Below are 26,711 nucleotides of genomic sequence, written 5' to 3' on the forward strand. Positions count from 1 at the left end.
TATAAGTGGGGGATATTACAGGAAATGATATATAGTCAAACCATTCAATTTTAATGAAAGGTAAAATCAGGAAAACATATTATTAATATCTTACAATATAACAACATAGTATGAGATTAATACTCACATGCTGTAAAGCTTTAAGAGCCTTTAGTTGTGGCTCTGCCCAAGAAAAATATTTCAGTAGTTCAACTACCTGCAAGAAATGAGATGGATACATTTTAGTTTTGTAGGAATTCAAACATTCTTCACCAATAAAATCACTGGCACTATATAACAGCAGACTTTTTTACCAGTTTTTCACAGCATTCTATCCTACACATTTGCATATATCAATACATAATCATTCATATTGATCCAAAAAGTAAATTTTTCTGCAAAATTAACAAAACCAAATGAAAGTTCTATCTGATATCTTGTTAATCCTTGGACTTTTGCCAGACCACTTCATTATCTTTTAACTTACTACAGAGTCTTGAAGAGAAAGAAACTCAATCAGAAATCTGTGGCCTACAAAGCAGTTACTTTCATTCAATAAATATAAATAAAAAGTACAGGCTGCCTCCGATAACAATGTCCTGAAGTTGAAGTTGGTTTTGACTACAAGTCAGAAAGTGCACAAAACATCACTTGATGTGGCAACCATACCTCCATAGTATTGTAATGAATGGCATCAAAGCACATAAAATGTTAAGAACAATTACTAGAAGTGGAGAGAGCGGGGAAACTAGCTTGGCTGTTCATAAAAACATATATATGCACATAAATCAAAATTTTGAATTTAATATTATACCAACTCATTTCTATGTAGGGGTATTTATAAGTCAGGCATTTCTAACCTCTAGACAGTCTATACTGAAAAGATAGAGTATATTACTCATGGAATATACAAATTTAAAAACAGGTATTAAAATATTGTAACCATTAATCAAAAATAGAAAAGGTTGAAAACAATGTTGATATTTTGGGTCAAGACCCAAAATGTCAACCATCTATTCATTTCCATAGAATCTGCCTGGCCTACTGAGTTCCTCCAGCATTTTGTGTGTTACTTTTGATTGTTTTCATTTCTGAGTTGGACAAAAGAAAAGACAACATTAAAATATAATAAATGTTTTCTCCCTTTATGTGCCAGGAAAAAAAAACATATACCTGCCATGTTAATTTAAATTGTTCACTGCAATATAACAAAAGTAACACAAATCATTAGAGAAGATAAGCAAATGTGTAACAGAAGGTAATACCTGCTCACTTGAAAAATATCCATGTACATACTCAATTGCTTTTATTTTCTGATCAGTCAAAACACCCTAAAAGAAAGGAATATTTCCAGGTTTAACATTCAATAAGGTCCTAGACAGTAATGACAATGTACATGAGTTGTTTTAGTAGAAATAGACATTGTTAAGTATCAACTTTAAGTCATGATTAGAACCACAGAACATTACAGCACAGAAACAGGCCTTCTAGCCCTTCTTGGCTGTGCCGAAACATTTTTCTGCCTAGTCCCACTGATCTGCACCTGGCCCATATCCCTCCATACATCTCTCATCCATGTACCTGTCCAAGTTTTTCTTAAATGTTAAAAGTAAGTCCGCATTTACCACTTCATCGGGCAGCTCATTCCACACTGTGTGTGAAGATTACCTATAATCTTTTGAAGATAATCATATAGTGGGTCAATATCTTCCTTCTATCTCAACAGTAGTTAGTTCCCCCTACCATAGATGACAGAATCCCATCAGATTTGCTGCTCATCTGCTTACTCCTCCTCTCCACACTTCCTGATACAGCACCTCTGCTCCTTGCCTTCCACTTCATCAGCCTCCACATTCAAATGATCATTCTTTGCCATTTCCACCACCAGACACATTATCTCCCCACTCCACATTCTGAAGGGTCTTCATAACTCTTCCATTACCACCAGGGTCTAGTCTACTCTTCCACTTACAGCACCTCCCATGCATCCACCGGCAAGAGACGCGATCTCTCTGCTTTCACCTCTTCTCGTTCTATTATCTAAGGCTCTAGATCTGTTAGCTTCATTAAGCTGGAGTTCTGCACAGGAAAGCAAGCCAAAAATATAGCTCAGAGTGATCATTATGTCACCTAAATGTTTGAGCAGAGGCGGCTTGCTTTTTACCATGTACAGTATTGTAATTCACAACATCGAAATTACCAGAGCAGCAGTATATCCTTTACCTTCCTTATTTCATCCAGGACTATAGCAAACGATTTGTTATCCATTTTGTTTTAGAGATGAAGGGGAAAGGGTGAAAGGCAGTTGGTTCTCTTATTTTAAGCGTCCATGCAGCGTCTTTCTGGGCGAGTGTCGGTACCTTCCACCGTTGCGAACAATGGAGAGTCCGGCCGCTGGCCCTGTTGGTTCCGAGAGGGGTAAAGGGGAAAGAGTGGGCGGGTGAGTGAGGGAGAAGTGTAGAAAGGGGGGAAGGAGATGACTCCGGCCACCTACTCCATGTCGGTACACGGCCGGGTGCGGGCAGAAAACAGGTGCCTCGGTTCAGCCGGCTGCTTTGTTCACGGTAACAGCCGCCAAAGGGAGGGGAAGGGAGACGCGGGCCTCCTCACGCCTTCGGACCGCGAACTCCAGCCCAGTTATGTCAGCGGCGGCCATGCGGCTCTGGCTGATGATGTCATGTACACAGCAGGCCCCCTTCCCAAAATATTGTAGGAGCAGTTTTCCTTTAATTGTACCACATTTTTAAAAATTGGGGTTTGTTATTTAACCTCCCTCCACTTTAACTCTCGGGCGGCATTCACGTTCCCGATATGTTTTTCTGGCAGTGAAGTGGCCGCCTTACACGGGAGGCGGAAGTGAAAGGCTGAGGGCGGGACCAAGTACGAAATATGTTTAAAAAACTCCGGGGTTGTGTTTACGTGAAGCAAAGTTGCTTTATCGTTAGGGTCGTGATGTTGCTTGTCTTGTTTTCCCTGTGCGTGTTATTTACTCGGTGTGCTAACACGGTAAGTTTTTTTTCCAGTTGTTAATGTTTAAGAAGGAAAGAGAGCCGTGGAGGATTGAATTGTATTGTCCGCCGTCAACGACAGTGTAGATAACATCAGTAATGTACGAAATTCGTGGAGTTTATAGAGATGGGAAAGGGTAAAACAATTGAGGTTTTGAATTTTTTTAAAAGCAAGGAATTGTTCCATGGGGGAAATCAGGTAGTAGGGCAAATTAGTGAGTTGAGAAGCTGGTGGTGGAATTGGGGTGCATTTTCCCAATTGCTACTGTAAACTATATCCTGCATTCTGTTTTCTTTTTTGCTATCTCTGTATACTTATATATGGCATGATCTGCCTAGGCGGCGCACAAGTTTTTCTCCACCAATAATATACCAATATAGATGATAAAATGTGGAAAGGTATTGAACGGTGAGCCAAGAACTATTAAACATTGAAAATAGTTTCAGCAGCAGATCAGCTAAGATGTGGGTGAATTGGGATGTTGCTACAACACCAAGAAACTGTAAAAAGAAAATTGAGGTAGTGGCAAGTAATTTTGCCAATACAGGCAGTCCTCGGGTTACGAACTGTAATGCAAATAGATTGGGTGATTCCATTCTAGGAGAGAGAGGAAATCAGTAATCCATGGCCTATGAAGACACAAAATGCTGGAGAACTCAGCAGGCCAGACAACATCTATGGGAGGAGGTAGTGACGACGTTTTGGGCCGCAACCGGGACGAAAACGTCGTCACTACCTCCTCCCATAGATGCTGTCTGGCCTGCTGAGTTCTGCCAGCATTTTGTGTTTTTATTTATTTCCAACATCTGCAGATTCACTCGTGTTATCCATGGCCTTTGAGCTTGTTTCTGTTAGTAAAAGAGGAAGCTCTGGAAGAAATACAGGTAACAGTTTTTCAGTATTTTTCCTTACGTAGAATAAAAGAGAGAATTTTCCCCAAGTGAGTGTGGTAGATATCAAATGAATGTATATGATTTTAAAAATATAGAACAAAGAGGCATAAGAGGTGATTTTATGAAAGTGTATAAATTGTGAGGGGCATAAATTAGGGAATGATGACAGTTTTTTTTCAGGGAATATAAAACTAGAGGACATAGATTTAAGGTGAAGAGGCCAAAATTTAAAGGGAGCCTGAGTGATATTTTTTTCCACACAGAGTGGTGGGTATGTGGAGCGAGCTGCTAGGGGGAGTGATGATTGGGGTAGGTACATCGATAGGAAAGGTTTAGAGAGGTATGGAGTCAACTCAGGCAATTGAGAAAGCATGGGTGGGTGGGCTGAAGGTCTATGTTCTGTGCTGCCAACTCTATACTCTGTGAAACTTAGAACTGGGTGTACAAGACTAATTCACTAGGGTGCCTCAGTCTCTGCTGTTGCCAGAAAACACCTAATATTCCACTCTTTCTTTTCCTAATATAATTGCCAATAAGGTTTTAAAATTGATCAAGAATAATGCAACAATTTTGAGTGGGAGAGAAGGAGAAGCCATGATGAGCTTTTATTAATCATTTAGTTAAGACAGCCATTCATTCATATGTGAGATTTTCACAAAATTATTTTAAATCTGTACCATGATTAATTCACTGAAAGCTATTGTCTTTGCAACAAAATGTGATGGGGAAAGTATGTAATAGAGACAAACATTTCATTTTCAAATATAAAATAATGAACTGGTAATCACAATTTATTCATTCTCTCTTGTATCTGTGAGATATAATTTTATAGATGTTTAGGAGAAGTGCCTAAAGTTGTTTTCCATGAATCTGTTAAACAGGCATCTGCTGGATATTCCTTGGGCTCAGCTAGACTTTCTGAGAAAAGTCTGTACAAACTGGACATTGAGTGGCCTAGGTTTCCAAGACACTTCACAGGTCAAGTGTTTGCTGTTGCAGTTGACCCAGTGTCTAATATTGTTTATGTAGCACAGGTGAGTCACGTACTTTTTTAAAAATTTGATTGTTATAATTGTTTAATGCTTTCATCAATTCATTTTGAAAATATTACTTTGCTGCTTTTTGCAGAAGTAAGATAATAAGTTGAAACCGGACTTGTGCCATGTGTCAGCAAATTGCTAGAAGTGAGCAGGAATAATCAAGGTTATTCAACTCACTCCCTGAGTTGATTATCTTATGATAGTTCAATGGCTCCAGGGAGTTACAAAGACTGATGGAGCCTGTGATGGGTAGTTTGGAATTCGATCGAATGATCTCGCGCTCTGCTGTGTCCGGAGCACTGACTCGTGGAAAAGACCGGGTGCAGGGTGTGGGGTCATGAACGACTCCATTTCAAATCCTCAGGGGAGACTGAAGCATCGTGACGAATGCGAAGGGGGTTAACGATCGCTGCCGATGGACGACAACGGTCAGCAGCTGGGTCGGCGGCACTCGGACCCGCTGTTGTGGTCATTCTTCACAGGAGGACTGAGTTGGTGCAACCACTCTCCTCAAGCTGACAGGAAGATGTTTTCGACATCCTGAGATTTATGTGATTATTGGACTGTACTTTAGATTGGTCTCCTTCAGTTTTTTGTGTTTTTTAAGAGTGAATTAAGGAAAAACATATGTAGAATATGAATTAAAGCTGGAATGCACTGAATGTAAATGTGCTAAAGTAAGGTTACACTGTGGCCTACAAGAAGGACATAGAACATAGCAATCTACAGCACATTAAAGGTCCTTCGGCCCACAATGTCGTGCTGACCATGTAACCTACTCTAGAAACTGCCTAGAATTTCCCTAGTGCCTAGCCCTCTATTTTTCTAAGCTCTATGTACCTATCTAAGAGTCTCTTAAAAGACCCTATTGTATCCACCTTTACCACCTTCAGTGGCAGTGCATTCCATGCACCCATCACACTGTGTGGAAAAATTTACACCTGACGCCCCCTCGGTACCTATTTCCAAGCACCTTAAAGCTATGCCCCCTTGTGTTAGCCATTTCAGCCCTGGGAAAAAGCCTCTGGCTATCCACACGATCAATGCCCCTCATCATCTTGTACACCTCTGTCAGGTCACCTCTCATCCTCCGTCACTCCAAGGAGAAAAGGACAAGTTCACTCAACCTATTCTCTTTAGGCACGTCCTCTAATCCAGGCAACATCCTTGTAAATCTCCTCTGCACTCTCTCTATAGTATCCACATCCTTCCTGTAGTGAGGTGACCAGAATTGAACACTGTACTCCAAGTGGAATCTGACCAAGGTCTTGTACAACTGTAACATTACTTCACGGCTCTTGAACTCAATCCCACAGTTGATGAATGCCAACACATCGTACGTCTTCTTAACAATACTGTCAACCTGCGCATCAGCTATGAGTGTCCTATAGAGACGGATCCCAAGATCTCTTAGATCCTCCATGCTGTCATGAGTCTTACCATTAATACTATATTTGGTCTTCAAATTTGACTTGCTAAAATGAACCACTTCACACTTATCTGGGTTGAAGTCCATCTGCCACTTCTCAGCCCAGTTCTGCATCCTATCGATGTCCCTCTGTAACCTCTGACAACCCTCCAGACTATCCACAACACCCCCAACCTTTGTGTCATCAGCAAACTTAACTAACCCGTCCCTCCACTTCCTCAGCGAGGTCGTTTATAAAAATCACAAAGAGGAGGGATCCCAGAACAGATCCCTGTGGAACACCACTGGTCACCGACCTCCATGCAGAATACAGACCATCTAAAATCACCCTTTGCCTTCTGTGGCAAGCCAATTCTGAATCCACAAAGCAAGGTCTCCTTGGATCCCGTGCCTCCTTACTTTCTGAAGGAGCCTCACATGAGGAACCTTATCAAACGCCTTGCCGAAATCCGTATACACTACATCCACTGCTCTACCTTCATCAGTGTGTTTTGTTACTTCCTCAAAGAATTCAGTCAGGCTTGTAAGGCACAATCTGCCCTTGACAAAGCCATGCTGACTATCCCTAATCAGATTGTCTCTCCAAGTGCTCATAAATCCTGCCTCTCAAGATCTTCTCCAACAATTTGCCCACCACTGAGTCGGACTCACTGGTCTATAATTTACTGGGTTATCTGTACTCGCTTTCTTGAACAAAGGAACAACATTTGCAACTTTACAATCCTCCGGTACTTCTCCCATCCCTATTGATGACGCAAAGATCATCACAAGAGGCTCAGCAATCTCCTCTCTCACTTCCCACAGTAGCCTGGGGTACATCTCAACCAGTCCCAGTGACTTATCTAACTTAATGCTTTTCAAAAGCTCCAGCCCATCCTCTTTCTTGATGTCTATATGCTCAAGCATTTCAGTCCACTGTAAGTCATCCCCACAATTGCTAAGGTCTTTTTCCCTGGTGAATACTGAAGCAAAGTATTTGTTAAGTACCTCCGCTACCTTCTCCATGCACACATTTCCACTATTGCACCTGATTGGTCCTATGCTCGCACAGCTCATCCTCTTGCTCGTCACATACTTGTGGAATGCCTTGGGTTTTTCCATAATCCTGCTCACCAAAGCCTTCTTATGGCTCTCCTAATTCCATTCTTAAGCTCCATCCTAGCAACCTTATAATTTTCTATTGTTCTAACAGTACCTAGTTTCTTGAACCTTTTGTATGCTTTTCTTAACTAGATTTTCTACATCCTTTGTACACCATGGTCCTTTAACCCTACCATCCTTTCCCCACTTCAATGGAACATACCTGTGCAGAACTCCATGCAGATGTTCCCTGAACATTTGCCACATTTCTGCCGTGCCTTTTCCTGAGAACATCTGCTGCCAATTTATGCTTCCCAAGTTCTTGTCTAATTACATCATAATTCACCCTACTGTGGCGACCCACTTCCTAGCGCACTCGAACCGGCTCACAAATAGCCAGCGCGCCGGCACAAAGGCCAGTCCCAAAAGGGCGCCAGGTCTGCTTCACCAGCAAAGGGAAAAGCCCGCGCGGGACTGTGAATACGTGCCCCCTACAGCATCCACGCACGGGACAGGACTGTGAATACGTGCCCCCTACAGCATCCGCGCACGGGACAGGACTGTGAATACGTGCCCCCTACAGCATCCGCGCACGGGACAGGACTGTGAATACGTGCCCCCTACAGCATCCGCGCGCGGGACAGGACTGTGAATACGTGCCCCTACAGCATCCGCGCACGGGACAGGACTGTGAATACGTGCCCCCTACAGCATCCGCGCGCGGGACAGGACTGTGAATACGTGCCCCTACAGCATCCGCGCACGGGACAGGACTGTGAATACGTGCCCCCTACAGCATCCGCGCGCGGGACAGGACTGTGAATACGTGCCCCCTACAGCATCCGCGCCCGGGGAGGGCGGGATCAGGGAGGCTTTAAAGCAAGGCCGCGAAGTTCGAATAAAATCTTTAACTGCAGTTTACCGACTCCATGTCATTATTTCAGCACTGCGTGTAGCACACCGCTACACTACCCCAATTAAATGTTATCCCAAATTGTCTGCTCCTATCCCTATCCAGCACTACGATGAAGGAAATAGAGTTGTGATCACTACCTTCAAAATGCTTTCCCACCAAGAGATCTGACACCTGACCAGGTTCATTTTCCGATACCAGATCAGTACAGCCTCTCCTCCAGTTGGCTTACCTTCATATTGTGTCAGGAATCCTTCCTGAACACACCTAACAAACTCCACCCCATCTAAGCCTCTTGCACCAAGGAAATGCCAATCAATATTGGGAAAGTTAAAATCTCCCATCACAACAACCCTGTTATTATTGTACTGTTCTAGAATCTAACTCCCTATCTGCTCCTCAATATCCCAGTTACCACTGGGGGGGGGGGGGGGGGGCTCTATTGAAAAAAAAACACCCAGTAGAATTATTGCCCCTTTCCTGTTTCTGACTTCCACCCACACTAACTCAGTAGATCATCCCTCCATGACTTCCTCCATTTCTGCAATCGTGACACTATCCCTAATTAGTAATGCCATCTTTAGACTTCATATCTGTTCTAATGTTTTGAAACATCTAAAGCCTGGCACACTCAGCAGCCATTCCTGCTCCTGAGACGTCCAAGTCTCTGTAATGGCCTAAACGTCATAGTTCCATATGTTGATCCACGCTCTACAAGTTCATCCGCCTTGTTTATGATGCTCCTTGGATTAAAACAGGCATATCTTAAACTAGCAGGCTGAGTGCATCTTTGCTCTAACATCTGCCTATCCTTCCTCACAAACTCCCTACAAGCTGTCTCTACTTGTGCTCCAACCTCCTCATCCTCTGCCTCTTTACTTCGGTCACATCTGCCCCAGAAGTGGTCCAAATGATCCAAAAATCCCTGCCCCCTGCTCCAATCCTGCAGCCACGCATTTATTCGCCACCTCATTCTATTCCTATACTCGTTGTCGCATGGCACAGGTTGCAATCCGGAGATTACTATCTTTGAGGTGCTGCTGCTCAGCTTCCTTAACTCCCTGTAGTCTGCTTTCAGGACCTCCACTCTTTTTCTGCCTCTGTCATTGGTACCAATATGTACCACGATTTCTGGCTGCTCACCCTCCCGTTTCAGGGTGATGTTGTGGACACCCTCAGCAACATCACAAACCCTGGCACCTGGGAGGCAAACTACCAGCCTTGTTTCTTTCTCGCACTCATAGAAATGGCTTATCTGTCCCCCTAACTATGGAGTCCCCTATTACTGTTGCCCTTTTCTGTTCCCTACCCGTCTGAGCCACAGAGCTGGACTCAGTGCCAGAGGTAAAGCCACTGTTGCTTCTCCCAGTTGTTTCTCCCCACCCCACACCCCCCAACAGCACTCAAAATGGAGAACTTATTGTTAAGGGGGACAGCCACAGGGGTGCTCTCCACTACCTGACACCCTCCCTTCCCTCTCCTGACAGTCATCTGCTTCTCTTGTCTCATGTGGCCCCAGGGTGACTACCTGCCTGAAGCTCCTGTCTATCACCCCCTTACTTTCCCGAACAAGCCGAAGGTCATCGAGCTGCAATGACTGCTCTGTTAGACAGTGTCTCTCTTTTTTGGAACTTTCTCAGCGTCCTTGCACAATGAAAAGCTGCTGCGTCTCCGCACTTCACCCCGACCTGTGCGATGCTCACTCTCTCTGAATTGATTGGTCTGCCGCCAAGGTGCCAAGCCCTGCGAAACGCTCCTTTTAAAAATATTCCTCCCGCCCTATGCAAAGCTCACTCTCTTTTTGAATCCATTGGTCCACTGCTAATGTGCCAAGCCCTGCGAAGCACTTTTTAAAACTTTTCTCTCTGACCTGTGCGAAACTCTCTCCCTCTCTCTCCAAATCAATTGGTCTGCCCCTAAGGAATTGACTGAATATACAGTGGGGGAAATATTGCAAGGCCATGGAGAAAAGCCAGTGCAAACATGATAGACTGAATGACTAAATTCTGTGCTGAAATTGTTCTAAGCAAAAGTCGCTGAAAATATAGGTGATACAGGCAATAGGAAGGCAAATTATATGTTGGCCTTTTGTAAAGAGTGCAAAGCAAAATTATTTTACTAAATTATATAAAACCCTGAGAAGACCTCACCAAGAGTATTGTATACAGTTTTGATTTCCTTAAATATAAAGAAATTATACTTGTAAGAAAGGGTAAAATTCAACAAATTCATTCCTGGAATGGTGAGCATGTCATCTGAGAAGAAAGTGAGTAGACAAGGATTCTTCTCTAAAGTTTAGAAGTATGAATGGTGTAAAGTTTTTAAGGAAGCTTGAAGAGTGGAGGTTGGGCAAATGTTTTCTCTGGTTAAAATGTCAAGACTAAGAGTCAGTCTCAAAATATGAGATGGGTCATTTGGTACAGGAATGAGAAATTACTTCACATTTCTGTAATGCTTGGCCTCTGAGGGCTGCTGCAACTTGATCATTGACTGCATTCAAAATTGAGCTCAGTAGATTTCTGAATATTGAAGAAAGAATAGCATATGGGGATGGGCAAGAAAATGATCCTTAATAATGTGAAGGGTCAACCACGAGCTTGTTATATGGCTCAGCCAAATGGAGGACCAAATGGTGTACCCTGCTCCTATTTCTTTGTTCTAAATGATTTAAATTTTCTCATAGTTGCAATTAAATATCATGATTTTCTTAAACCTTACAGAGAGGAGAATCTGTACCAAAAATATTACTGTTTACAGAAGACGGATACTTCCTCCAAGCGTGGAATACCACAACAATTGAAATGCCACATGGGATATTTGCAGCTACGAACTCTTCTGCCACATCTTTGTGGGTGACGGATGTTGGAAATGGTATGGATATATAGTGGAATATGTTTCGAGACAGATATTTCAGATAAAAACAACGGCGCATGCGTACCAACTTTAATCGTCTGCTCACGAGTGCATGTACACGTATATCATAACATCCCCCTTTTTATCAAAACAAAGAAAAGGAACAATTGTATTAACAATTAAACTCAATTTCTCTGGAGTCTGCTTTCCAGTATATTTTCATGGAATTAACTTTCAAAGCATTCATTAATCATGCCTTATGTGTCTTATGCCTGTCACAGATACATACCACTCATTATTTCCATTTGTATGAGCATATATACAAAATATAAAACATAGTACTAAAATTCGACTTTAACTTCAAACTACACAACCTCAAATAAGACATGGTCCTTCTTTGAGTATAAACATGACATTAAAATGCCAAATAGTGTCACAGACTTATTGTTCTATTGTTCATGCAATTATTCAATGTGGGACAAAGTCTTCTAGATATTGTGGCCTTTTCACTGTGCAGCCAGAGTGAGTTTTTACTGTTCTGTCCGAGTCCTGTTTTTTTTTAATTGCACGTTTCAACGTTTGTGTTGTGTCATTAGCCTCTGCTAGTGTTTGGCCGTGTGCATTTGATGCGGTAGGCACACTGTGATCATTGTCATTAGCCTCTGCTAGTGTTTGTCTGTGTGCATCTGATGTGGTAGGCACACTGTGGTCATTGTCATTAGCCTCTGCTAGTGTTTGTCTGTGTGCATTTGATGCGGTAGGCACACTGTGATCATTGTCATTAGCCTCTGCTAGTGTTTGGCTGTGTGCATTTGATGCGGTAGGCACACTGTGATCATTGTCATTAGCCTCTGCTAGTGTTTGGCTGTGTGCATTTGATGCGGTAGGCACACTGTGGTCATTGATCTCGGTTGTTTGACCTGATTTTTGCCTGTTCATGTGTGATTAGCTTTTCGGGCATTTCCTCAGCCATCTTTTGTAGATGCGTGCGATTAAATCCGTAGATCCCAGAAGGGGTTTGAACTACATATGAACGCTCATCAAGGCGCTGACACACAATTGCTTTCTCCCAATTCTTTTTATCTTGCACCAGGGGTTGCATGCACACGGTATCCCCTTCGTCGAGTGGGGCAAGATCTTTGGCTGATTTGTTGTCATTGTCGGCCTGCTGCTGGACGCGTTGTTTCGTATGCTCGTGTTCGCGTACGACTCTGGTTCCAGTAAACTCGCTGTTGTAGGCAGGAGCGTGCTTGTGTGGCGATTCATCAGACGCTGGGCACGATTCGTACTGAGCCCTTGCGAAGGTGTGTTGCGATGGTCTAGAAGTACGAGGTAGGGATCTGCTCGCGATTTGTTGCTCTTTGTGAGGATCCGCTTAGCTGTTTAAACTGCTGATTCAGCTTTTCCCTTCGCTTTGCTATTTCCGGGACTGCTACACAAGTGCTCAAAATCCCATTCTTGTGCAAATCTGTGAAACTCCGCTGACGTGTATTGTGGCCCATTATCACTAACCACTTTTGTTGGGCTACCATATCTCGCAAAATGAGCCTTCAATTTGCGAATAACGGCTGTGCTGGTTGTACCGCAAAGAAGATCTACCTTGAAGAAATGCTGTAGTAATCAATGGTGACAAGGTACGCTTTTCCTTCGAATGTAAATAGGTTGGTACCTATCTTTTCCCCCGGCCGAGCAGGTACCTCATGACTCATAAGCGATTCTTTCTGCTGACTCATTTCGTATGTGTGACAAACATCACATGTAGCAATATATTGCTTGATGTTGCTGCTCGTGCCTGGCCAAAAAAGACATTCGCGTGCACATCTGAGGCATCCTTCTACGCCCAATTGTGACGAATGAATTCTTTCTTTCATTTGCTTTCGCTCACTTTGTGGTATGATGACACGCTCACCTTTGAAGATTAAGCCGTCTTGGACTGTGAGCTCATCCCTATAGCTATAGTAAGGTGTGAGTCGCTCTGGTAGCGTGTCACGTTCGTTCGGCCATCCACTGATGATTGTGTTTCAACGTCTGTAGTGTGTCATCTTTTGCTGTTTCTATGCGAATCTGCTCTAGACACTCATCACAGATTGGCAGGTGTGATAGTATGTTGACTTCGTTGAAGCTGTTCTCCCGGCCTGGAGTACCACTAACTGCTCGCGATAGCGTATCCATTTTTTTTAATACTTGGTGTTCTAGCTTCCATAACTCTGAAGGTAGACAATTCCATACCCTCTGCAAGAAAAAATATTCCTCCGCAACTCAGTTTTAAATGACTGCTCTTATCTTGTAATGTGATCCCTTGTTTGGAACTCGTGCACTAATAGAAATATCACAACGCTTATCTTGCCATGCCTGCTGAGGATCTTGTGGGGCAATATGATTGACCTTTGTTTTACTGAACTCCACGGAAAACTGATCTAGCCACTTTAGCAATAGGAAGTAATTTGGTGAATCCATTTGAGACCGTTTCCAATGCCTGGCTGCATTTTCATAAATACGGGTACTAAAACTGTGTACAGTACACCAGGTACAGCCTCAGCAGCACTCCGTACAATTGTGACATCCTTGCTTATGGGAGTTCTGTGTCTACATTTTGGCCACAGCATTTCCAAAGATAGAACAGTAATCTTTTTTCTCAGCAATATTTTTGTTTTTTTAAATCAAGAAAACATAGTACGAAGGAGGTTTGTGCAGTACATAACAAATGTATAATTCACATCTATGAAAGAGATGCAACCATAGTACAGTCATGTTTTGGTTGCCTCCCTTCCCCGACCTACCCCTCCCAATCCCCATCTCCCCCCATCTCCAAGCCATCATTGCATTAGCAAAAAGGGTTAAACAGAACCTTTATCCCCACAGAGCTGCATTGGTATAGAGAAGGTGTATTTTCCTAACACACAAACTGTTGTATGTTTACATGTCTGAGTTTGTAGAATTTTACCGGAGAATGCTGAAAGTCAGGGAGTTATGTGCAGAGGAAAGGAAGAAGGGATGAACCTTTAGTTTGGCTGGGAATTCTGAGAATATTCAAGAAAGGGTCCCCACACCTTTTGGAACTTTGTCTGAATTGAGAGTTGAATAATGGAGCTTCTCAAGGTATAGATTGGACATGATGTCCCTAAGCCACTGAGCGTGGGTGGGCAGGGCAGCATCCCTCCACCTGAGCAAGACTGCGCGCTTAGCCAAAAGAGAGGCAAAAGACAGTATGCGACGTTTGGTCAGACTTAGGTGCGTGTTCCCCTCTCCGGAGGTGCTGAAAAGAGCAATCAAAGGGTTAGGTTCCAGATTGTAATTATTTGGGATAGAGTTTGGAAAACATCTTTCCAGTATTTTTCCAAGCCAGGACATGTCCAGTACATGTGAATAAGGGAAGCCTCGCCCCTTTTGCATTTGTCGCAGCAGGGGTTAACATCTGGGTAAATGTGAGATAATTTCGTTTTAGACATATGGGCCCTGTGTACAACTTTGAACTGTAACAGGCAGTGGCGGGCACATAAAGAGGTTGACTTAACTAACTTGAGAACTGAATCCCATACTTCGTCTGACAGTGAAAAATTTAAATCTTGCTCCCAGGCAGTTTTAAGTTTGTCGAGGGGGCTCATCTCAGAACCACTAGCTTGTCACAAGTAGTAGATATTAGACCTTTGCGCAATGGATTCATGCAGAGAAAAATATCAATGATGTTTATGTCGGGTGCCTCAGGGAAGTTTGATAACAAAGGGCTGATAAAAAGTCTAATTTGCAAATATCTGAAGAAATGAGTGTTGGGTAAGTTAAACTTTGCAGACAATTGTTCAAATGATGCATAGCAGTTGTCTATAAAAAGATCTTAAAAGCGCCTGATGCCCTTTCTATACCAGTCTTGAATTGTTGGATCATGTATAGAAGGCTGGAAGAGGTGATTATGTGGAATAAGACTTGAAAGAGAGAAGCCATACAGACCACTATACTTTCTGAACTGAACCCATACTCTCAGGGTGTGCCTGATAACAGGATTAGCAATTGGTTTAGGTGTAAGAAAAGGGAGTGTGGATCCAAGAAGTGTGGAAATAGAGACATTCTTAATAGAGTTCAGCTCCATTGCCATCTATATTGGGTAGTCAGATTGGTTGTGGAAATGAGACTAAAAGATGAGATAGCATATGTTAGCTGCCCAGTAATATAAGCAGAAATTGGGCAGAGCCGTGCCCCCAACACTTCTAGATTTTTGAAGCTGGACTTTATTCAGTCGGGGACGCTTGCCCTTCCATAGGTAGGGTGATATGACTGAGTCTAGCAAGTCAAAGAAGACTTTAGGAATGAAAAAGGGAATGGATTGAAAAAGGTATAAGAACTGAGGAAGGATGTTCATTTTGACAACATTAACATGGACGGAGTGACCACTGTGCTAGGTTCTGTTTTGTATGATTTAACAAATTAGTGAAATTTTCTCCAAAAAGACACTTATAATTCCTTGTTACTGTGACGCCAAGTTAAGTAAATTGCTTATTCACTACCTTAAAAGGGAGGTTATGGAACTCTGACGCTTGTGATTTTAAAAAAAACACACAAAATCCCATGCGATTAAAAAGCACACCAATGTAAGCAACGTAGAAATTATAAATAATGTTTGAGAAGAATGGGAAACTTACAACAGGTACTAGTTTGAAAAATGAGTGCAAAATGGGGAGACAAAGAATTGAGCACAGATGGTTTGGCTTGTGGGACTTTATTATCTTGCTGATCAATGTTGGAGAAAGAGTTAATCAAGATTATGAATCTACATTAAAAATGCTGGAATTTAAAGATAGCACTAAATTTGGATTGGGTGCCAAAATATCAGTTAATAACACTGATTGCACTCAGGCAAGAAACACTTTGAGGCCCGTGCTGAGGATGTAAAAGGAAGTTTTATGTGTCTTTTTTTGTTCTAGGAAAGTACGGCCACACCATCAAACAGTACAGCCCATCTGGAGAGCTTCTTCGAACTCTGGGAACACCTGGGCATCCAGGTTCATCCTTGGATCCATTGCAGTTTGATCAACCAGCAGAAGTGTACGTTTCCAGTAAGGGGGAAGTGTATATTGTGGATGGTGATGGAGGCTTAAACAACAGACTAATCAAACTGGACCTAGGTATTTGTAATTACTTCAATTGTTAACAAAAAAAAGCTTTATTTTGGATGTTATTTTATTCTAATTTGTCTTTGCATTATCAATTCTGGATTAGTGAAGGGCTTTGCAAAGAGATTTGATTTTCCTCGCATTTTCCCTCTGCATCCCTAAAGTATATACCATATTGGGATAGCATCCCTTCAGCAGTGAGCTGGTCCAAATTCAGTTTTTTAATTTTGCCTCTCTAAACCTTAATTTTCTGAGTGTAGTTTGGTAAATAGTGCTTATACCTACAGGATTATTTTTAAAGCTGTGTACTCTGAATTCTGTAATTCCTTATTTTCCTTGCCTATTAGATTTGCCCCCTCTCCTGGTCCTATTCTCCAATAAGTAATTCCAAAATTCAGCTTTGATACTGAGGAGTGATCTATGATCAGATAATTCTGTGCGATTAGGACCGATCTGAATGAAGAATTCAGAATTTGAATCAGGTTTGATATCACCAGCATAGACCATGAAATTTGTTAATTTAGCAGCAGCAGTATACATGAATGTGTACGAGTAAATTGAAAATATTGCAGAACAGAAATAATGAAAACAAAAGTGAGATAAGGCAATTGTTACCTTTTGGCTTTGTAGCAACCTAGGAAATACTCTGCTGAGGAACACAAGAAGTGCATGGGATAAAAGCGAAAACTAAATTAAAAGATTTGTAGTATATGTTTTGATATCTGCAAAAGCCAGTTGTTTGTAATTATTTTATCATTTAGTCTTGTCATTTATCATTATCTTATCATTTTAGTCTTGTATCTGGAACATGGATGAATATATTCATCTTTGCATTCCTTTTCTCACCCAGTTGAATTGTATGTCACTGAACATAAATAATTATTGAAAATAACTTCAATTCTACCCCATGTACTTTTCCCTTGCAGGCTTTGGTGTCGCTTGGATGAAAGGAGAAAAGGGAGATAAACCTTCCCAGTTTTACATTCCACACAGTGTAACTGAAGATAATGTAGGGAGGGTAAGTCTAGGTCTGTTACGAGTTGAAAATGAGCATTTTTAAACAGTACTTTTTATTAATCTGAATTTAATTACATTTGGAGTTTGACAAACCAATAATTAACTTGAAAATAACAGCAGTGAGTCCCATGGCAAAGCCCTTTCTTGCTGAGTTCCCGAGCACTTTATTGGAAAGTTGCCTCTTCGACCCTGTGCTAGGCTAGACTTGTATCGTGGCCCGTGATTTCTTTGGTTTTATTGAGATTGTAAGTCAAAGAATAAGCAGCAATTACATATTTTTGTTTTAATTCCATTTTTAGTATTTAATTTCAGTTGCAACCATTTTCAAGCGTAACTGTGTTTAAATATTTAGTCATTTTTATGACCAGCAAAGCATTGTCACTAGTTCTGCATTTTGAGAGTGGGTCTGCTGCTGGAAGCCCTCTTCCACATATGTCATGATGTTGGACTGTGGGAGTGCCTGCATACAAGAACAAGGCAAACATAGATGTGGAAAGACCGTAGGCAGTAATTCAAATTGAGTCAGTTCAGTGGCCCAACAAGTCCAGCCTCAACCGCTGGGAAATTTCAATCTGACTCTGTTACTCTGTATTAATCCAAATGAAGCCACTCTGGGGTACTTTGCATCGTTAAAAAGGCCTCTGGACAAGGGGTCAAATCTTCTGGGCATTGAAGGCTGCATGGAAAGTGCTGGACTACAAACAGTTTCCCACTTGTCAGTGTGGATGTGATGGGTTAGATGACCTGTTTCCCTGCTGTATGACTCTGTGACATTGGTTGGTCTCATTATAGACAGCTGCTGATGGTAGCAACCACCATTATATCAAGGTTGCAAGCTTTAAACAACTTCCTGCCAATGTTCGTGAGAATTTGGAACACAAACGGGCCATTTGGCCCTTTGCATATATACTCTGGCATTCAGTAAGGAGACAATAATTCAGCAAATGTCTTTTTTCAGGACACGTAGTACGATTGTAGTCCTATCTATTACTCTGTTAATTTTAGATTTGGGTAGCTGACAGAGGCAACATGCGTTTACAAGCATTTGATGTAGAGACAGGTCAGTGGATAGGAGCCTGGACCAGTTGCTTCACAGATGATGGGCCCTCCTCTGTAAGGTGAGTGTGGCTATCTGGAGTAAAATCAAATTTCATAGAACTTTATTTTTAAAAATAATACATATTTTTGGTGTTTATATGTTTTTAATTCTGACACATGCAAGTGCTCAGTGCAGCCTGTGGGGAAAGAGTTCAGGCTCCACCTTATCCCTTTATACCTAAATATTCAGAATGAAAATACTGGCTATGGGTCCTCACTGAACGCACAGTTTGAATCATTTTTCGATTCTTTTAATAACCTTGCGGTCCAACTACTTAAATGTTTCTACTGTACAAAGCTGGCAGAGAAATGAAGTTGTATTGGATCTTTGCTATTTGTGAAGATTTTGGTGTAGGGTTATAATGAGTGGAATTTGCATTCATCCCCTATAAACAAAATATAAGTAAGGGTTAACAATTCATAATCTAGAAGTTCTAATCATGACCATGATTAAAAGTTCAAAATAGTATACGTGCTGATATGCCAAGGATGATTAGCAGTATGTATCTGAGCCTCCAAGTTTCCTGATTTTAATTAATGAGAGTGTTTTGGGGAGAGTGTTGAGCAACTTTCTTCTGGTGCCCCTCCTTTCCTTTCTCCCATGATCCACTCTCCAATCCTATCAGTTTCCTTCTTCATCCCTTTATCTTTTTCACCTATCCCCTCACAGCGTCTCACTTCATCCTCACCCACCCTTCCCCCATTCCTGTCTTCAACTATATCCTGCCAGTTTATACGCTTACCCGCCCCCACTACCTTATTCTGACTTCATCAGGACTGGTAGGGAAGGGGGACAAAGGGTCAACTATTTATTCGCTATAGATGCTGCTTGACCTGCTGAGTTCCTCCAGCACTCTGTGTTACTCTTGACTTGCATTAATCTTCCCTGCAAAGAGATGCCCTCCCAATGATCTTGCAAATTTTTAACAAGACTTTTTTTTCCCCTGCTGGTGTCTTCCAACACTTTCATAAACCAGTTGCTATTATGCACCCATCAGAATTTTGGAGCTTGTATTCATTGTTACAGGAAAATCTGTTAATAGTTTTTACTATTTTATGCACTTATTATAAAAAGGTTGCTAAATAAAGTAAACTTTATAATTTTGTTTTTAACATTATAGGTTGACGTATGACAACAAGTTCTTCGTTGTGGCCCAGTTGAAAATCAACAGAGTGCTGTTTCTATCTGTTCCACCAATAGGTGATATTGGGGTGTGTAACATAGCTGATACCATCCAATTAGCTGATGATGTAAAGCCCCATCTTGTGGATGTTAATCGTAAAACTGGTGCTATTTATATTGCAGAAATTGGTGCACAGCAAGCACAGAAATTTGTACCTAATACCGGAAAATAATTCTTAAACCTTCCATTGCTGTTATACTGGCATTTTCACACTGGTGGTTTCAAATGTACATCAGATTTAAAGTGTCACTGTCATGGGTGAGATGGCATGATGTGAACCCCGAGCAGACTATTGCAAAGCCATATAGCTATTACAGTCCAATAACCTTTCTTATATAATTTTTCATTTGCACTAGATGTGATTTTAAAACCAGACTCTTAAAGTACTCCAACTGAGAATTGGACCAGTAAGATTCCAGGTTCAATTCTTGACTTGAATTGAGTTTATTAATCTTGTGGTTACATTAGGAGCAATATTAATACACTCCATTACCTCTGCCTCAAGTTCAGAAAAAAACTTGAGGTTCCTACTAACGATCTTTTGGAGATGAATGGCAGTAGATTTTGAGCAAAGAAATTAAGTGCCTTTTGCAACAATCTACAGATAGCTGCTAACACATGGTTTAGAGTTTATAATTAACTTCTTGAGTGAAGTCCACTTCTTGTGGAGCTATATGCCAAAGAGGAGTTGGTAAGCAGAGAGAGAGGGAGAGAAAGGGAAAAGAGAAATTGAGGGGACGTTTTAAAATACAAAGCAAATATATTGATTTAGAAATGCACTGCTTTTCCCAACACTGCCCACCATGTTGAAGTTTTATTTTGAAATTGATTTGTTGCATTAATGTAATGAACATGCCATAAAATTTTTTAAATGGCTATTTGAATTTCTGAGCATTATTGTAAATGGGTAAAAAGTTTTGATAATTAGTGTCAATGAAGTGTTTTATTCTGTTTTTGCATCTCCTCTCCTCCCCGGCATCATTTATCCTCATCTTGCATTTACACCAACATTTTTTTTCCTATAATCAACAAGCTCTTGCCTATTATCTATAACACCATTTCCGTATCCCATTGAAATCACAAATAAAGTCAAATACATCTTTAAAATCTGGGATAAAATTATTTAATGTATCTGCGAAGGCACTGAATTTCATTGACTCTGAATAATACCCCTCAATTCAGCTGTAATATCCAGTTACAAAATCAAAGAAAAATGTTGGGAATACCATTCAAGCTAAACAACATGCCAAATTCAAGGATGCTTATCAGATCTCTTTCCACAGATGTTCTCTGGCCTGCAAGATTTTTCCAGCTTTTTTTGTTGTTTTTTGATACAAATTTACAACATCTTCACTTTTAGTTTTCATTAATATTCAGTTCTTTGGGGGAAAACAACATTTTCTGCAAACCTGATACTATCTTTGTAGAAGATCAAATTAATAAGTTGAGGCTCAAGGTAGGTCACTGTCTTTGACTAAATAAACTAACAAACTATAACAAGAGCAAACACGAGGAAATCTGCAGATGCTGGAAATTCAAACAGCAACACACACAAAATGCTGGTAGAACACAGCAGGCCAGGCAGCATCTATAGGGAGAAGTGCTGTCGACGTTTCGGGCCGAGACCCTTCGTCAGGTCAGGACTATAACAAACAATTTATTGACTGAAATTGAGTTTTGCTGTTTTCATTAATATGTCAGAACAGCAAATGTTTTATTTTTTGAATCTTCCAATATAAACACAGTTGCTGATAATCACTATAATGAAATGTTTCCCTCAATCTTTAAGATGACTACTTGGATAAATGTACACATTCAAACGCTTCCTGGCCTTGGGATTGTCTGTTAGTAAAAAGTTAAAGTATCAATGAGCCTGACTCTTTTTCAAGTGCAACACAGCCCCTGAAGCAATTGTCCCTCATGAACATTTGCTTCTTGCACTTGTGTGGCATTACGATCGTGACAAATCTTGACCCCATCTTGATTTTCCGAGAGGATGAAAGCTGTCTGATTGAAGGGGGATTTTTGTTGTTCCGAAGCAAATAATTTTCTAGTTTTCAGCACCCTGTGTACTTCAAATAGAATAGAAGTGGGGTAAATAATACAATAGTACTGCTTTGGGTGGGGACAGTAGTGCCTACAATTCGTTTTATTTAGCTTGGACCATTAATGTGTTTCAGACATCTGTAGCACATTTTTCTCTTCAGACTTTAAGTTTACAACTTTGTTGTTCTGTTCCTTGGTTAACTGTTTTGATGCAGATTCTGAATGAAGCACTGGGAATTAGAGTAGGTTCTCAGCTTGGATCCTCATGAAGTGCTGCACATTACTTATCCACTCTTGTATAGCCAGCTGGTTAAAACTGAAGTAATTCTAAGCACTTAGGAATTCAATATGATTGACCATTATTAGTGTTGGTAAGTCTTAGATTTTGAAAAGCAAGTTTGTCTTACAGTCAATAGGGTAACTCAAGTGTTCGGCACTAGATTTCACTCTGCTGCTAAATCATTGATACAGCAATTGTGAAATATTTACATGATTGATAGTTTTAAGTCCTGAGGAATTGTGTGGAAGCTTGCAGTCTATTTCAGACAATGTCTAAAATAGATGTTGGTATCTGTTGAGACTGGGTAAGGAAATATTTTGTTTTTTATAAAGAGCTAATCAAACTAGGAAACCACTAATCAAGTAGGTGGTAATTTTAAGGGAAAGCATTTATTGCTTATTTTGGATTATTAATATCTCTGTAATAAAGTTACTTCTGATGCATACTAAGCTTATAATCACTTCTGGGAACCTGGTATTCTTCGGAATTGCCAATGAATTACAAAATTTAGAATATGGTAAGAGGTGGTAACAAAGGGTTAAAATTAGGATAGCATCATTACTGGGTTTTTTTTGGTATCAGAATTATGATTTTGTTTTGTTTCACTCTTTTTATTTGGTTGGTAGGAATGTTAAGTCAACCATGTTTTACCATAAATAACATTGGTTCCTGAGGAAGGGTCTCGACCCCAACTTTAACTGCCTGTTTCCCTCCAAAGATACTGCCTAACCTGCTGAGTTCCTCCAGCATTTTGTGTGTTGCTCCAGAATTCCAGCATCTTCAATCTTTCTTGAGTATAATGAATGAACTAGCAGGTGTAAACAGGAACAGAGTCAGGAAGCAGGTAGGGATGAGAAGAGAGGAAATGAGTAATGAGGTATAAGGGAGAAAATAGAAAGAATTCTGATCCATTTAGTCTTTCATTTGGTTTCACTTTCTAGTTTTTATTTTGAATTGTTCCTCCAATCACGATTCTTAATGTCTTCCTTTATTTTAGAAGAAATTATCCATTGTGTTACTACATCATTTTGAAATACTTTCCCATCTTTGTTGATGGCCTTGTTTAATCTTAAGTGTTTTATACTTCAGAGTTTTATTTGATGTAAGTGGTTAATTATTTTAATTGATGTGAATTTATATTAAATTTGCTGCATACCATTCAGAGAACAATTAACTTCATGAGATCAAATATGTATATTAATTGAAATGTGACTAAGAAAAGTTTCTACTTTTGAGAATCAATGAGATTTGTGATTATTATTTTATTAAACTTGGTAAAAGTTATTTTTGTTTCTCAACCTAATGTTTTAGAAACATAGAAAACCTACAGCACAATACAGACCCTTCAGCCCACAGTGCTGTGCCAAACATGTACTTAAATTACCTTGGCTTACCCATAGCCCTCTATTTTTCTAAGCTCCATGTACCTATCTTAAAAGACCCTATCATATCCGCCGTCGCCAGCAGCCCATTCCATGCACTCACTTTTTTTTTAAAACTACTTACCTCTGACATCTCCTCCGTACCTACTTCCAAGCACCTTAAAATTGTACCCTCTCGTGTTAGCTATTTCAGCCCTGCGAAAAGCCTCTGACTATCCACACCATCAATGCCTCTCATCATCTTATATACCTCTATCAGGTCACCTCTCATCCTCCATCACTCCAAGGAGAAAAGGCTGAGTTCAGTCAACCTATTCTCATAAGCATGCTCCCCAGTCCAGGCAACATCCTTGTAAATCTCCTCTGCACCCTTTCTATAGTTTCCATGTCCTTCCTGTAGTGAGGTGGCCAGAACTGAGCACAGTACTCCAAGTGGGGTCTGGCCAGGATCCTATATAGCTGTTATGTTACCTCTTTTGGCTCTTGAACTCAATCCCATGATTGATGAAGGCCAATGCACCGTATGCCTTCTGAACCACAGAGTCAACTTTTGCACAGCAGCTTTGAGTGTCCTATGGACTCAAACCCCAAGATCCCTCTGATCCTTCACACTGCCAAGAGTCTAACCATTAATGGTATATTCTGCCATCAGATTTGACCTACCAAAATGAACCGCCTCACACTTATCTGGGTTGAACTCCATCTGGCACTTCTCGGCCCAGTTTTGCATCCTATCAATGTCCCGCTTTAACCTCTGACCACCCTCCACACTATCCACAACACCCCCAAACTTTGTGTCATCAGCAAATTTACTAACCCATTCCTCCACTTCCTCATCCAGGTCATTTATAAAAATCACAAAGAGTAGGGGTCCCAGAACAGATCCCTGAGGCACAACACTGGTCACCAGCCTCCATGCAGAATATGATCTGTCTACAGCCACTCTTTGCCTTCTGTGATTAAGCCAATTCTGGATCCACAAAGCAAGGTCCTCTTGGATCCCAGCCTCCTTACTTTCTCAATAAGCCTTGCATAGGGTACCTTATCAAATGCCTTGCTGAAATCCATATACACTACATCTACTGCTGTACTTTCATTAATGTGTTTAGTTGTAACTGATCTTAAAAACTAATTCGTTATTTGAAGCATACTCTAAATTCAAAGCTACTATGCAAATGCAGATTCTTACAATATCTGGACAATAGTTTAGCCTGTCACCCCTTCAGGGGCATAGGCTGCCGACTGCAGCTCGCCGAAGTCCTCTGTCCCGGGCCAACCTGGTGGTGGTCCTGCTTGATCAGCCTGTGCATTAGCAGCTTTCACCACATGCCTTCATGTGTTGATGTGCATCATGATGGACAAAACGAATGCGGTGGAGTGTACGTCAACAGGAACCCTGGAGTGCTGTACACCATGATGGGAGGTAGGAATTGAGTTTACTGAGGAGGGCAGAACACTGTTGAGAGGCCAACCATATAAAATCACCTGACACTCGTAACAGCTGCCCTACACCAACTCAGCCGTGGATTCTGCAGGTCCTCTCGGAGCAGTTCTGAGCCCCAGCAGGACCCATGGGAGACGATCGTGCTCTAACACTCCTTTGTCCGGGAAGCCCTCATAGCGGTGAAACCATTAGACGTGTGACGTGGCCGAACACTGAGGTGCTGGGCCATCACAGCCCAGGGGTCAGATATGAATTGGGGTCAGCAGTCAGATAGCATGCCAAACCGAGCAACACAGATGCTGATGAACACCCAAGCCACATCTGCACCATTGTCAATGCTAGAGGGACAACCTTTGGCCACCTGGTGATGTGGTCTACCGTGGTAAAGAGGTGCATGAAACCGCGGGAGGGGGAAGAGGACCAACCAGGTCCACGTTGACATGTTAACACTTGCTCGGGGATCTCAGAAGGTGTCAATGGTGCCCAACCGTGAAGGTTAATTTTCACCCACTGACACTCAACACAGGCTCCACTCCAATCACACACGTCCTTTCTGAGGCTATGCCACACAAACTTCAGCACAGTCAGTTTCTGTGAGGCCTTATGGCCTGGATCTGAGAGGTTTAAGAACAGTCCACATCCAATTTGCAGGCATTATGGGGCAAGGGCGACTAGTTGAGACCTCACACAGGAGAGAAATCCCAGCTTTTCTGAACTTGATGTCAGACAACTGCAAGCCCATGACTGCTCTTTGATAAGCTTGGCCCTCTGGGTCAGTAGTCTAGTCGGCTGCCATGCTGGCATAGCCAACCCCTATGTGTATGGCCTCAATGGCTGGCCGTGAGAGACAATCAGCCATGGGCACTTTCTTTCCCCCTTGATGTGTTGTATGTCAGTCATGAACTCAGATATGTAGGCTAGGTGGCATTGCTACCATGGTTTGATATTTTGGCCTTTGCATGCACAAGGAGTTTGTGGTCAACGAATGCTGTGAAATGGCAACCCTCTAGAAAAAACAAAAATGGCAGACAGCCAGATAGAGAGCAAGAAGTTCACAGTCAAACGTGCTGCTTTTCCCTTTGTGGGAGGGAGGACTGGTGCTACCAGTTGAAGAAGACGTGGCTTTGACACGTCTCTGACCAACAGCTCACGGACAGTATAGTCTGAAGCGTCAGTAGTAATGGCTGTAGGTGCATGGGGGAGTGGATACAACAGTAGGGTCCCTTTGGAAAGAGCTAGTTTGGTCTGGTCATGTCCACTAACCAGTCAAGCACGCTATTGGGACATTGCCTTTAAGGGCACGATACAGGGGAGTGTAAGTTCAGCAACTCGTAGAATGAAGCTGTGATACAAATTCACCACACTTAAAAACTCCTGTAGATTTTCAATAGTGTGGGGCAGTGGGAAATCCATAATTACACTGGCTTTTAATGGGAGCAGTTCATACATTCTGCAGAGATGCAACGGTTACGAAAGTTGATTGAAAATCCAAACTGGCACTTAGCAGGATTAGTAATCAACCTGGTTTGAGTGTTTGAAAAGTGTGCGGAGATGAGATATGTGTTCAGATTTGGATGCACTAACACCAAGTAGGTCATCCAGGTAAACAAAATCTTAAGTCGTTTAATACAGAGTCCATCAGCCATTGGAAAGCCTCTGCTGCATTTTTCAGTCCAAACGGCATGCGCAGAAAATCAGAAGCTAAATGGAGTTATCACGGTAATTTTGTGAATATCCTCCGAGCACACAGATAGCCCTTAACTAAATCGACTTCGGAAAAGAATTAGCTTTCTGGCTAAACGTGCTGAAAAGTCTTGGATATGTGGGACGGGGTAACGATCAAAGGTGGTAACCTTGTTAAAGTGGTGGAAATTGCCACATGGGCAACAACCACCATGTGGAGGGGCAAAGCCCAGGGGCATACAATCCCAAGCCTTTCCATGTTGGCAAACTCAACCT

The 26,711-nt window shown here is 41.6% G+C and overlaps 3 protein-coding genes across 7 annotated transcripts in view; 1 reads left to right on the forward strand and 2 right to left on the reverse strand.

Annotated features, from left to right (window-relative positions):
* The window catches only part of proser1 (proline and serine rich 1), a 37,840-nt gene extending 35,107 nt beyond the window's left edge, over positions 1-2,733 (reverse strand). The window contains exons 1-3 of the mRNA XM_073043930.1: positions 2,203-2,733; positions 1,245-1,310; positions 128-196 (exon numbers count right to left, since the gene is read on the reverse strand). Of these exons, the coding sequence (XP_072900031.1) occupies positions 128-196; positions 1,245-1,310; positions 2,203-2,247 (180 nt within the window). The 5' untranslated portion in view covers positions 2,248-2,733. The remainder of the gene's footprint in view (positions 1-127; positions 197-1,244; positions 1,311-2,202) is intronic.
* Positions 2,734-2,827: 94 nt separating this feature from the next.
* Positions 2,828-23,210, forward strand: LOC140726928 (NHL repeat-containing protein 3-like). Its single transcript, XM_073043953.1, has 7 exons — positions 2,828-2,985; positions 4,763-4,915; positions 11,064-11,214; positions 16,113-16,313; positions 17,228-17,319; positions 18,324-18,436; positions 19,538-23,210. The coding sequence occupies exons 1-7, from the start codon at positions 2,869-2,871 to the stop codon at positions 19,770-19,772; spliced, it is 1,062 nt and encodes a 353-aa protein (XP_072900054.1). The 5' UTR covers positions 2,828-2,868; the 3' UTR covers positions 19,773-23,210.
* LOC140726927 (WD repeat-containing protein 54-like) overlaps positions 17,471-26,711 on the reverse strand; it is a 45,701-nt gene continuing 36,460 nt past the window's right edge. For all 5 annotated transcript variants that reach the window (XM_073043952.1, XM_073043949.1, XM_073043943.1 and 2 more), the window contains one exon: positions 17,471-17,778. In XM_073043952.1, coding sequence (XP_072900053.1) covers positions 17,627-17,778 — 152 coding nt within the window. In that variant the 3' untranslated portion in view covers positions 17,471-17,626. The remainder of the gene's footprint in view (positions 17,779-26,711) is intronic.

The sequence above is a fragment of the Hemitrygon akajei genome, chromosome 4 (assembly GCF_048418815.1).
Source record: "Hemitrygon akajei chromosome 4, sHemAka1.3, whole genome shotgun sequence".
Lineage (NCBI taxonomy): Eukaryota > Metazoa > Chordata > Chondrichthyes > Myliobatiformes > Dasyatidae > Hemitrygon > Hemitrygon akajei.

Coding starts and splice junctions, on each gene's coding strand:
- LOC140726928 (XM_073043953.1), top strand. CDS start 2,869: ATGTTTAAAAAACTCCGGGGTTGTGTTTACGTGAAGCAAAGTTGCTTT. Junction 16,314..17,227: donor ACTAATCAAACTGGACCTAG/GTATTTGTAATT, acceptor TTTCCCTTGCAG/GCTTTGGTGTCGCTTGGATG. Junction 17,320..18,323: donor CTGAAGATAATGTAGGGAGG/GTAAGTCTAGGT, acceptor TGTTAATTTTAG/ATTTGGGTAGCTGACAGAGG.